This window comes from Panthera tigris, chromosome B1 (genome assembly GCF_018350195.1).
Source record: "Panthera tigris isolate Pti1 chromosome B1, P.tigris_Pti1_mat1.1, whole genome shotgun sequence".
Classification (NCBI taxonomy): domain Eukaryota; kingdom Metazoa; phylum Chordata; class Mammalia; order Carnivora; family Felidae; genus Panthera; species Panthera tigris.
This window is the reverse complement of record NC_056663.1, coordinates 164,602,218-164,616,405: the sequence shown is the minus strand read 5'-3', so window position 1 is coordinate 164,616,405 and position 14,188 is coordinate 164,602,218. Positions and strand designations below refer to the sequence as shown.

Below are 14,188 nucleotides of genomic sequence, written 5' to 3'. Positions count from 1 at the left end.
AAATAATGCGTGTGTTGTAGTCAAAATAATGGCTCTCCAAAGATGGCCATGTCCTAATTCTCAGAACCTGTGAATATGTTACCTTACGAGTCAAGGAGACTTTGCTGGTGTGATTAATTTAAGGGTTTGAGATGACATTATTCTGGATTATCCGAATGGGCACAGTGTAATCCACAGAAGGGTTCTTATAAAAGGAAGGCAGGAGAGTTAGAGGGTGAGGGGATGTGAAGCTAGAAGCAGATGTTGGAATGATGGTCTTTGAAGATGGAGGAAGGTGTCATCAGGCAAGGAGTGTAAGCAGCCTCTAGAAGCTGAAAAAGACAAGAAAATGGTCCTCCTCTAAAGCCTCTAGAAGGAACAAAGCCCTGCTGAAACCTTGATTTTAAGACTTCTGACCTCCAGAATTGTAAAATAATAAATCTGTTGTTGTTTTAAGCCACTAAATGTTTGGTAATGAGGAAATAATAGAGTATGCATCAGAAACTAATACAGTATGCATGATGCTTAGCACAGTGTCCATTATGTAAGATTCCAGCATAATATTAGCTAAGATCAGCCTGCCTCTTGATCTAGGTAAGAGTAGCTTAAGTCTACAATCTATTATTTGTGGGAGTCCAGTGCCTTCCCAGGATTGCTGAATCTTCTCAAAGGGTTTTACACGATTTGAGCATCTAGGGCTTGGAATCTTGGCTCTCACTGAATTGGTTCAATTTATAGAGTACTGTTCCATGAATGCTGTCAAGATATGAATTCAGCCCCTTTCCAAGAATAAAAATAAAACATTTACATAAAACTTTACTGTGTTTGTGTGTGTGTGTGTGTGTTAGTATTGGTTTAGGTAAATAGAGAAAAATTATCTCGGTAATGCAAAACTGTTTTAATTGAATATTAAACATAACTGTTTTTTAAAACTTTGCTACTCCATCATTTTTCTTCCCCATGCTTAAATTACTCTCAAATCTCACATAGCAGTTTATCTCTTTTTATTTTCTCACCATTCATATCTCACACCCTCAGAATTTCATTTTCAAATACCAAAGCATTTTCTTAAACATGGTAGTCTACCTAAAATAAAACTTGGTGCCAGCTGTGAAGATAATACATATTCTTTTCACCACTCAGTGTTAGCCAAGGAAACAAATCTATATACTACCTGGTCATGACTCAGACTAACCCACCCATCTTCCCTCATCAGTTTCTTCGGGTGATATACCTAACATGGATTAAGGTGTAGCCCAGAGATCACAAAGACCATTCCTCAAACCAGCTTCACTAAGTGATAGTGATATCAACCTTATATCTGCTACTCACCACCAATCTCACCAATCTTAAGGCTGACTTTTTTTTTCCTTTGTGGGAGAAAGAAAGAGAGTGTGAGCAAGGGAGGGGCAGAAAGAGAGAGAGAAAGAGCCCAGTCAGAGCCTGATACAGGACTCAATCCCTGGAATCATGACCTGAGCTGAAATCAAGAGTTGGACACTAAACCCACTGAGCCATCCAGACACCCTAAGGGCCACCATTTAGACTTAGCATTTTCAGGCTGCCTTTTCCCTCTCTTTCCTCGTATTTTTTTTTCATGTAGAATCTATTAAATAGTAGAATTTTGCTCTACAGAGATCACACTCAAAACTTGGGAGCTCATCCCTATAGAACTGAAGATTACAGGAAAATCTCAATCATATGTACATATGTACAATTTGTTCATTGATTTGTTATTTGCAGAAGTGCCCTCTTCATATGTATACGTGGGCACTTGTGTGTGTGTGTGTGTGTGTGTGTGTGTGTGTGTGTATGACTGGATTTTAACGTATTTATAGGCCAGGACTTACTGGGTTGTGTTTTGTCAGCAATGAGAGCCATACAGCTCTTAGATATCAAATATACATGATTTGCAATTACAGTGACTCTTAAGGTCAGTGACCATGCAGTATACACCTTAATAAATGAATACTACAGCAACGTGATTTCCATTCACTCTAAAGTCTCATGGGACCATAGTTTCTAACTAACAGCCTGTTATAGTGTTCTGACCTAACCTTCAAAATGTCAATAAATTGGATTATAATGTAAGCCACTCCAAATGTCTTTGAAAAAAGACAGGTAAATGTTAAGCTGTCATGACTGTACCTCTGGGAAGTCTGTGTTCAGAAAAAGTTGATGCTTTTACGTTTAGCTGGTTCTACTCTATTGTACTTTCATTTACTATCAAGGAATAATAATGTTTTCACATATTCAGAATGAATAACCTGGGTGTTAAAAGTGAAAAACAAAATTCAAAAAAACACTTCAATGTTGAAGCCCTCAACCCATCCAGTTTCGTGATCTTTGACACCTTTGATTCCATGGAAGATTTAGACTATCAGGCTGCTTGAGCCACAGTGTGAGTCCACTTCCGTGTGGACGTGTTAATCACTTGTGGAGGTGACTAACCACTACTGAGCAATTACATTCAGCAAAGTAAACAAATGGAAACATAGGGAGCAGTCATTCTTAGAGACTCTCATTGCTGCTTTGCACCCAGAAGACAGAACGGCTGAGCAGAAATCTGCCCAGGGACATCTCTCTTTTTATTGATGATCCTGGGAATTCTTGCTCAGCAATTTTTTTCTTACAAAGGGCTAAGGGCACTCAGCCTCAGCTCACTTAGCCATAAGTATTACAAAATCTGGAAATGCCAAACCCTTAAGTTAGAGGAGACCAACACTCGGTTGCATACATTTCTACAGATCACAACCTAAATTTATGAGTAACTGCTTGCATAGAGGTCCCTGTCTGAGCCTCAATGATTCCTCCCTTCTTAGATAAGAGACCCTTGGGGGGGGGGGGGCAGTGACAATATTTGTATGAGTGCAACTTTCCTTCCTGCTCTTACAAAATAATTTTGGAAGATTTGGCACCTAACCCAAGTGGAGCCAATGAGATCCTCTTGAGAAGTTGAAATTTGGAACAGAGAGATCCCAAGAAGGAAGTTATTTCACTAATGTCCGTCTTCCTCAGAGAAAGTCAGGCACTTTTCACAGCTCAGATTCCTGGAGCTGCCCTGATTCTTTCCCTTTCTGAGTTGTGATTACTTAACTCTGCTTGGGTTCATAATGGTACTTGAGGCAAAAGTAAACTGGTCCAGGTGATACTAGTTGAAAAATCATCAGGTCATGGGCAAGCCTCTGATGTGATGTATAGTTTCCCAAGGTGATTATCAATTAAATTATATCTGTTGGGGGGTGCCTGGGTGGCTCAGTCGGTTAAGCGTCTGACTTTGGCTCAGGTCATGATCTCACAGTTCGTGAGTTCAAGCCCCCGTCAGGCTCTGTGCTGACAGCTCAGAACCTGGAGCCTGTTTCAGATTCTGTGTCTCCCTCTCTCTCTCTGACCCTCCCCCGTTCATGCTCTGTCTCTCTGTCTCAAAAATAAATAAACGTTAAAAAAAATTATATCTGTTGATTGCTGAATGAATTGATCATAACAAATAGCAGCAGTAAATGCAGTTATGCTTTACAAAGATTTTTTTTTAACACTCACAATTCTAGGACCCATACATTCGAAGCATTTGTTAATCATTTATAGACGGTGCTTTGTTGGTTTTTCAAATTGCTTTGTAAAAATTCCAGAGCCTCACAATATGTGAATCAGTGGTTCAGCATAAGCTTTCAGTGCATGTCCTTACTCTGAGATGATGTGGTTTGCTTACTAGATGACACATTTCTGAAAATGAGGTCAATTAAATGAGATATGCTGACCAACACTCAAATGATGCTCTCAAATATCCCTAAAGTTTTTCAATAGCTCCACAAATATTTTATTTTAATTTGAGTTTAAGTATTATAACCATTTTAAACTATAAAAAGCATGTGCATTGCAATGTGTCTTATGCCACATTTTAATGCATTCAAGACCATCATAGTATTAACTTTTGTTGCCAGATTAACTTATGCAGAGCATGAAGCACCAAATAAAGCTTCCCTTTAATCCATCATTAAACAACAACTAGAGTCCATCCACCTAGGGGTGTATCTGAACCATTTGCAAAGGTGTGATTGACTATAGAGGAGGTTACTTGATCACCTGGGGGATCCCCCTGCCAGTTCAAGGTAGCCCATGGCCAGTCATGTATGATTTTAGAAGCAAGTGTTTCCTTACTTACTAGGACTTTTTGATATTATACAAATAAAACACAAGACAAAAATAATTGGTGCTGAGAGATTTAAGACCATAATTCTAATCATAACCCCTGCTTTCAAATTTCTATGCTTATTAAAATAGACGTCAACATGTTAATTTATAAGAGAATTTCATATTAACAAAATATATATAGCTTTCATTTCATTTGCATTTTATATGCTGAAGTTCTGTAGATTTCACTTTATTAAAGATATCCTCAGAGGAAAAATGTTTGAAAACCACCATTGTGGCAAGGTCACTCAACCTTGGCACTACTGACATTTGGGGACAGATAATTCTCTATTGGTGACCAGCATCCTGGGCATTGTAGGATGTTTAACAGCATCGCTGGCCTCCACCCACTAGATGCTGCTATCTAGCCTCTACCCCCCAGACTGATGATCAAAAACATCTCCAGATATTGCCAAATGTCTCCTGTATGGAAGAGTTATCTCAGGTTGAGAATTACTGGATAAAGTCATAGGATCAGAGGGCTGGCCACACTAGTAATTTCTAAGGAATGTTCACATCCTCCTGAATTTTTAATTCATAAACAGCTGTTAAACAAGAATACAGTAATGTAGATAGATGATTTTTAAAGCATTTTAAAATATTCATTGTGCTGCCTTATTGGGGGCATTTGAGATACTACACAGGCCATAAAAATAATGTTGTGGAATTATCTTTTCAGGCAACAAAAGATCTTCATGATATATTATTAAGTGAAAAAATTAATTCATATGCTAATGGGAGTGGGAAGCAATAAGGAATGTAGTAAAATCCTTTTATATGCTAAATTCTGGAATACAACTAGTCTTCATATTTTTTTGTAAAGTATTTTGAAGAAATTTTTTTAATTGAATTTTAAAATTCTTTTTGCCCCTGCTTAATGCTCAAATAAATCTGATTAAATTGACCTACATCCTAAGGAAGGTTTCAAAGGGAATATGCAAATGTTCACCTCAGTAAACTAATTTTTCATAAGGAAAACCAAAGAGAAATTGGAAATGGCCAGTATTTTTCCTAATAATGTTTTTAAGAAGAAGGTTCTGTTAGGTTAACACAAATGACCAAAACAATAACTCATCTTAGAAGCCACAAAACACATAGGTTTGTGAAATACCTTGTCAAATTTAAACACACTGTTGATGGGAGTATAAGTTGGCACAACCTCTATGAAGAGCAATGTGGCAAAATTTCAAATATACATACCATTCTTTCTAATAATTCTCTTTCTAGAAATGACCAACATACAGTTAGCCATAGTAGAGTATACCAGTATATTCAGAGCATCTTCATTTATAAAAGTAAAAAAAAAGAAAACAATGTAAATGTCCACTGAAGTGTGATTGGAAAAATAAATTATGATATTTCCATATAACTGAACCTATTGTAGTAAATTTTTTAAGACAGCTTATTTACCACATGGGACCAAATCCAAGATGTACTGTTAATGAAAACAAGCAAGATTCAGAACAGGAGACGTGGTAGGATGCTATCTAAGAATTTTCCCCCTAAGAAGACATACCTGACTTCTTTGGCATTCAGAGTATTTATGGAAAATGTCCAGTGTTGTACCTCCTATGGATTAAGCTAGAAAGAAAATATTACTAAATTTGAATCTTTCAAATTCATTAAAATATGATTATACATTACTTTGTATAGAAGGATTATGTAATTTTTTTAAAGAAAAGTACTTTGTCAATTACAAAGTGATACCAAATGTTTGAAGGCATGGACTAGCCAAAGGAATTTAAGGTACTCTCACACTCCACATTCCAGGAAACTTTAGAGGCAAGAGAAAAAGGAGAGATAATGGAAATCCCAGTAGGATATCTAGAGTCAAGGTCCTGGGATTTGCATAAACAAATAAAGTCAATGGAGAGCGGAAACTGGTAAATACTCTCTGAACACCAATCCTAGGATAGTGTTTCTTTACTGGTTATATGCTACCTGCTGAGTATAGGTAGAAGAGGATCTCAGATGAATCCAACAACTCTTTCTAATAGTGAGGAATGTGAGGACCCAACTGTCATAGAAGGCGGGTTTTATTGTTCTTGTCATTTTTGTTGTTGTTTTATTATTAGTCTATAGCAGGAGAGGGAGATAGGTTTTGATGCATAATGTTGATCTCCTCTTACTCATAAGGCCAGACCCACTGTAGATACTGTCACAGACATTGCTAGATGCTAGAAAGTATAGGAAGGACCATGGGATAGTAACAGCTGTAAAATGACCATCATTTGTGGAGCACTTACCAACTAGGAGGCACCAGGCTAGGAGCTTTCCACACATTATCTCTCTTCATCCTCACGGCCGTCCTTTGAAGGAGGTATTTTGATTGATGAGGGGGGCCTAGTCTTACGGAGATAAATAAAACTAGATCAAACTCACACAGCTAGTGGGCAGCAAAGAAAGACTTGAACTTAATCTGCCCACCTTCAAAAATTGTAATCACAGGGGCGCCTGGGTGGCTCAGTCGGTTGAGCGTCCGACTTCGGCTCAGGTCATGATCTCATGGTCCGTGGGTTCGAGCCCCGTGTCGGGCTCTGTGCTGACAGCTCAGAGCCTGGAGCCTGTTTCAGATTCTGTGTCTCCCTCTCTCTCTGCTCCTCCCCCGTTCATGCTCTGTCTCTCTCTCTATCTCAAAAATAAATAAACGTTAAAAAAAAAATTTTTTTTTTAAATTGTAATCACAAAATTTTGATGCCAACTGGTAAACACGATTGGGGGCTGGGAAGCCTGGAAATGAAAGTCATCATCTTTATGATGCTGTCTTTTCTCTCTCTCCTCCCGGCAGGATCACAACCACAGCTGCATGTATGATGGATCTAAGAAGATATCCTCTGGATGAGCAAAACTGCACTCTGGAGATTGAAAGTTGTGAGTTACTTGGACAGGGGAATGAGAGAGAGGGACGTTTGCTTGACCCAATTAAATTCAACCTTGCCCTGAGTAATTGGAACTGGGATACTTTTAGCTACACTTTCCTGCCAATTTTTCAAGAGATTCACAGTCCAGTGACATTTCCCTCATATCAGTGGCTCAAGGGTCATTTCAATGCAGTTATACTTTTGAACCATTAGAGAAAGTCCACTTATTTTGGCTGGACAATGTATGAACTCATGCTTTCTCCTTAGGGTAGAGTTTCTCCCAAAGCCTTCTAATCCCCAAGCTGCATTAATAAGAGAGGCAAAACATTTTAACATGAAAAGACCTTGTGAGATTGTTTTCGGTTCTGTAGTCTGGACATGTGAATGACTGTAAATTGTTGTCTTTTAGAACAACACTATGTTAGAGTCTTGTGCACATTTGGCTTTCTTCATGGGAAGAACAGGATGATAGTATTCATGAGGCTTGTGCTCTGGGCCAAAGAGTTGATATTTTTCAAGTCTAGTAACTGCTTTTGTTTGTCTTCTGGGATTGTGTTTCATTGATTGCTTTCTTGACAATTAGAATATCTTAGTCACTAATATTTAATCTGATTGACTCTGTTTCGTAGTTTCTCAGCCATCAACATGCAGGCAGTTGAGCCCATCAATTGTGAATACCAGGCCTAGGTGATTTCCTGGTTTTTAGAGGCACAGATGGGTGCAGGAGGTAATTCAGAGCATTCTAAAACTGCTTAATGTAATGTGAGAAATAGAGAGCTATTTATTTAGATAACCTAAAATACTCCCAGATCTAGATATCAAAATACCAAAGGAACATTCCAGATGACCCTATATTATTATTAAAGAGCAAATGTATTCACCAGTGTCTGATTATTAAGCAATTACATTAGTTTTCTAGTTTGTTGTATATAGGCTTGGAAATAAATAAAAATGCTTATGCAGATATAGCTATATATTTAGACATGCACATTGATCTACTACCACTAGAACCTGGAATGAACAAGAACATTCATGAGTTATTCCTTAATTAATATTCTAACTTTAAAATACAATGTATAAATAAGTTGGTTGAAGAATGTTAATATACAAAAGTATTGATGGTGACTTTGGCTTAAATGCCAATGACAACCAAAATTAAACCATAGAAATGAAATATGAACCCAACTGTTTATTAATGGCTAATGAGGTTTTATAAATAAGGCTGAACTTTAGCTAAGCAAGTAAACCTTAGCTTTTAGAACTGATATGGAAAGAGCAGGATGAATAGCTTATTCGTATGGGTTGGCTTTTACCCTTGACCTCTCTTCCATTGATTCTACTGATTTGTTATCTTTGCTTCTATGCTGGCATTAAGGTATGACAAGCTCTTGAAATTACAAGATCTTCTGGTTTACACCGTTCATTTAAAGAAGCAATGAATTTTGACAAGTATTTGAATTGTTTCTGTGTTATAAATTGCAAGTCCTGAAATTAGCAGCATTTTTCTCACAAAATATATATTTTATAATTCACATCAAGTTTTTCTGTTATCATAGGTTTATACTCCTCTTTAAACAGAGATTCTCTTTGTTCATATTTAAAAAATATATGACTTTTAGGTCCATTTATCATACCATATAATGACTCAAACAAAAACTGTAAATGAGGTATTAAGTTAAACACAATTTTTGTGGGACAGGTATGGGGGGAAGCCCAAGCATCCTGATAGTCCAAAGTTATCATAAAATATGATATCAAGCAATAGGTGGTGACCCAAGTATGTCATAATCATTGAGGCATTCAGTAAAATACAACCAGATATCTGGACAGGTGGAAGGCCTAGTAGCTAGGACCCTAAAATCAGCTAATATGTATGAATGCAGGAAGATGGTAACCATCATCAAAGTGATCCAATAGCAGTTCACAGAAATCTGGTCCCTAAAGGCATTTACCTAAAGCAAAGCAAAACTCAAGCCGGGAGAATTTGTGCAATGAGGAGTCTATGAAGGTAGGAACATGGGAGAAAGGGGACAGGAGCGGGAATGAAACTGTCTTCTACTCACCAAACAACACCTCTATAACATAAGTATTTCTAATAACATTTGAGAGTATGTACCTGAGGCTTAGAAAAGTAAAATAATTAACCCAGAACCACAGGCAAGGATAGTGGTAAAGAGGATTCAAACCCAGGTAATGTACTTTCCTTCACAGAATCCTCCAATCAATAGGTGAGCAAAGAAGCAAAGAGCACCCATCATTAGGGGTGTAACACCTAATAAAAAAAATAAAGAAAAAAAAGGGGTGCCTGGGTGACACAGTTGGTAGAGGGCCCAACTCTTGATTTCAGCTCAGGTCATGACCCCAGGGTTACAGGATCGAGCCCTGCTTCGGCTCCGCAATGAACATGGAGCCCGCTTATGATTCTCTCTCTCCTCCTGCCCCCTCCGCCTCTCATGTGCACACTCTCTCTCTTTCTCTCTCTAGAATTAAAAAAAAAAAAAAAGTTAAAAAAAAAGTATAACACCAATTGGAATCACTCTCAGCTGGGCTAAGATTGCTGAGTCAACCAAAGACTCATCTGTAGTTCCTAAAATTATCCCTCATAAAGGTTAGAATAGATCTCAGAAGCTGAAGCAAAATTTTGCATTTAGGTTAAAGGTCAAATGATTGCAACTGTGGAAAGAGAGGATAGTCTGTGGAGGCAGGAAACTGAGTAGTCCTTGATTCCATTGACGTTAACCTAAAAAAAAATTAAAAGCCTCAACACTGCTTACTAAATCAACATTATTTTACTTAAAAATGTGTCCCTTTTAAACAAGAGATTAATCAGTGTAAAGAGATTTTAAATCTTTGTTAATTTTTTTTTTTTTAATGTTTATTCATTTTTGAGAGACAGAGAGAGCATGAGCTGGAAAGGGCAAGAGAGAGGGAGACAGAATCTGGAGCAGGCTCCAGGCTCCGAGCTGTTAGCACAGAGCCCGACGCAGGGCTCAGACTCTCGAACTGCGAGATCATGAAGCATGCGAGCTGAAGTCAGATGCTCAACCGACTAAGCCACCAGGCGCCCTGAGATTTTAAATCTTTATTTTTTTACATTTATTTATTGTTGAGGACAGAGAGAGACAAAGCATGAGCAGGAGAGGGGCAGAGAGAGAGGGAGACACAGAATCCAAAGCAGGCTCCAGGCTCTGTGTCAGCACAGAGCCCGATGGGGGGCTCAAACTCAGAACCATGAGATCATGACCTGAGCCGAAGTCGGACGCTCAGCCAACTGAGCCACCCAGGCGCCCCTCGAGATTTTAAATCTTAAGAGTAAAAACTTCAAGTAACTAAGTAACATATGGCAATAATATGGAGTTTGAATGAGCTTTGCTTGTTCTTGCCTAAGTACATAATTGATGCGTTGCTAAGTATCAATAAATACTGAATCTGTCAGTCATCTATTTTTTAACTCTACATGGAGAGACATGTGTTGCATTATTTGCTGAAACAGCTCTCCCTGAACTGACAATTTATGAAGACTGTAACTGAGCTTTAAAGTGATTATAAATGAGAAGCTCCAGTATTAGTTGGGAGATAAGAATGATAAAGTAGAGATTCTGCCAAGGTAAGATTGCACCAATCACACTTTTGTGACCAGTGGAGTAGAAACTTTACCTACCTTACAAAATTTACTGGCTTATGTTCTCTCCCATCACAGTCCCAAGGATGGGGAAATGTTTTCCTTGGTTAGGTCCTTTGAGACAAATTAAAGGTGTTTTGCTTCACTTTAATGTCATCTAGTCAAGTAAAATTGGAAAGGCCATAAAGCCTTATTAAATTGAAAATTTACTTGAACTTGGAGCACATTAATAGCTTCTTGCCCCTGGGATGCTATAAAATGAGTTAATGGCACATAGAAAATTCAATCAAGGAGTTTAGTATTAAGAGCACTTGGAATTTGAAATCAATAAAGCTATCATGTGAAGGCTTGATAGCCACAAGCTTCATAAAGATACGAAAAGGGTTTGGGGTAACAGTCGTGGAGGTTTCAGGTGTCTTTTCCCATTCCCAGAAGCAACAATTGAGGAAAATCTCCATCCTAATCTTACCCTCTGACTATCAGCAGATAGTGTCACCTCTCACTATACCCCAAAAAGTAGAAGCCATTTCAGGCCTGGAATCTCTCAGTGGTCTGATCATTATGTCTTCATCATTCTGACTTAGCCCCCTGTATTTCAAAGGAAGAGATGCTTCTATTCCTTGAATACACTGACCTGATCCCAGTGTTCGGGATTCCATCGCTTTCTCCTCTAATTGATTTTCCCAAGTTAACACACACTTCTACCCCTGATTCCCTAGATCCTCAATCTCACCCAGTCTACTATCTCTCTTCACAGCCTAAAAACTAGCTGAAAACTCTTCTTATCATAAACATCTCTACTCTATGCCCACATCTCTCCTTAAACATTTCCTAATCTCTCTGCTTTCTATTTCTACAAACTGCTTGAAAGATTGGTTTATATTTCTTGTCTATTGTCTCAACTTCTTAACCTACTGTAATCTGGCCACCCAACTCCCACCTTCACTGACAATGTTTTCAGAAAGGTTACAATCTCTTTACATTCCATCTTTATTCCAATGATCCCCAAATTTGTAACTCCAGCTCAGATCTCTTCAAGGTCCCAGATCGATACATAGCACTGTTCTTGACATATCTATTTTGGTGTTGCAAAGACATCTTAAATTTAATTTGCTCAAAACTTATCAATTTTTCCCTCCCAAATGAGTTTCCTTTTTAGTCTCCTTCATCTCACTATCCAACCACCATCCTAGGATTAATTGTTGACATCTCCCTCACACTCCTCCTATTCAATCTATTTTCAAGTACCGTCCATTCTACTTGCAAGGTATTTATCAAGTTCTTTCACTCTTTTCAGCCCTACTGCCACCACCATTACTTCTTACCTGAATCATTGTAGCCATGTTTCCATTGGTCTTCTTGCTTTCACTCTTGACTCCAGCCCATTCTATACCCAGCAGCCAAAGTGATCTTTGCATGGTATAAATCAAGTCATATTACTTCAATGCTTTAAAAATATTCTGGGGCACCTGAGGGGCTCAGTTGGTTAAGTGTTTGACTTCGGCTCAGGTCACGATCTCACGGTACGTGGGTATGAGCCCTGCATTGGGTTCTGTGCTGACAGCTCAGAGCCTGGAGCCTGATTTGGAACCCACGTCTCCCTCTCTCTCTGCCCCTACCCCTCTCCTGCATGCACTTTCTCTCTCTCTCTCTCTCTCTCTCTCTCTCTCTCTCTCTCTCTTTCTCAAAAATAAACATTAAAAAAATAAAAAATAAAATGAATAACAATATTCAAAGGTTTCCCATTGCACCAGACTCTCCATGCTTCTTAATTTAATCTTCAAGCTCTGTGTGACCTGCCCTCCCTTGATATCTCCACTCTTATCTATAGTTATCTTTCCCTTCTTTTACTACATTAACTCCAACACCCTAGATTCTTTGTGTCTTGCAGACTAAGCTTTCTTCTATCTCATTATCTTCACCACCTTATTCCTTCGGTCTGAAAATGCTTTTCCCCATTTTGGTGATTTCCTCTTCTCATCCTATAGTTCCCACCTAAGATGCCACCTCCAATCAGAGGCTTTCCTGAGAATCCAATCTAAATTAGGAAACCCTACTTATTCTCTTTCAAAACTCTCTTAGTTTCCCAAATGGCACTTAGTATTGTAGTATTTGTTTCCATCTTTATTGTTTTTTCCCCTCTGTGGACTATAAACTCCAGAAGGGAAAGGAGCATTGTTTTGTTCACAACACAATAATTAAAACCTAGTCTCCTACCTGACAGTATCTGTGGAGTGTATGTATGCTAAATATTTTGGGTCCAAACTTTTCAAGTCTTTTGAGTCTTAGAAGATAAGTCTAGCTCTAATTTTCTTAGATAAAATTTAAGGCAGGGATTTTTTATGTGCAATAAAATATTCTTTCATTTGTACAATTTTTATGTTCATGCTTTAAGACTAACTTAAAAATTTTAAATTGTAAATGTGTCAGTCAAGAGCCAGTTAGGGAAAGACAACATTTTACTTGAGGAACTTTGATAGGCTGCTAAATGTGATCAATTACTATCAATTGTGGGGTGGAGGGGGTGGGGCTTGACTTGAGTCATTAACTATGTCCCTCCTACTTAAACCACAATCAATTTATCAAGCAAAGGTACCATGTAATGACACTGGGTTATTTTTATACCTGTTTCTTTTTAAAAAATGATTTGGAAACTTTTAATTTAGGCATTGCTTTAATGTATTCAATTTAGTGAACTATCAATCTATCTTTTAGTCTAGGAATATTGTCATTGTGTTGATTTAAAAGTCTTGGTAGTAACACCATATACACAGAATGTCAAGCCATAGTCATATTGGATTATTTCCAAAATAAAATTGTTTCCTTGTCCAAAAAATAGCAAGTGATAAGAAAAATGTGTCTACCCAATAAGGCGGCCCAACTCAGCGATGGAAAATTCCCTGAGAAAATGTGATGTTTGCGAAGTGAAATGCTAAGATTTATTTAACACCTATAAATAAAATCAAAGTAAGTGTGGTATCCAGACATGAGACAGAAGCAGTTCTACAAAAGTCTGTCCTGGTAAAACCACATGTATCCAGTTCTTAATGCCATATTAAGATAATTTCCTTCAGAGGAAGAGACCAAGATATCAGGTAAGAAAATTTTAGGGAGGCATAACAGCTATTTCCAAATGTTTTAAATGCTACCATATAGAACAGCAACATTATCCTTGGTATTGTCCAGTGTATTAGTCAGGATTCTCTAGAGAAACATAACAAATAGATAGATAGATAGATAGATAGATGATAGAGATTTATTATAAAGAATTGGTTCATGCAATTATGAAAGCTAATAAGCTCAAGATCTGTAGGGTGAGTCAGCAAACTGGAGAGCTGATGGTATAGTTCTAGCCTGAGGGCCAGTAGGCTTGAGACCCAGGAAGAGCCAGTGTTTCAATTTGAGTCTGAAAACAAGAAAAAACTGATTGTCCCCATTCAAGGATAGGCCAAAAGAACTCTTTCTTATTCTGGGGAAGGTCAGTCTTTTTGTTTTCTTTGGACCTTCCATGGATTGGGTGTAGCCCGCCCACATT

At 38.0% G+C, this 14,188-nt stretch overlaps 1 protein-coding gene across 2 annotated transcripts in view; it reads left to right on the top strand.

Moving 5' to 3' along the window:
- The window catches only part of GABRB1 (gamma-aminobutyric acid type A receptor subunit beta1), a 373,556-nt gene that overhangs the window by 266,604 nt on the left and 92,764 nt on the right, over nucleotides 1–14,188 (top strand). For both annotated transcript variants that reach the window (XM_042984593.1, XM_015534761.2), the window contains exon 5: nucleotides 6,959–7,041. In XM_042984593.1, the coding sequence (XP_042840527.1) occupies nucleotides 6,959–7,041 (83 nt within the window). The remainder of the gene's footprint in view (nucleotides 1–6,958; nucleotides 7,042–14,188) is intronic.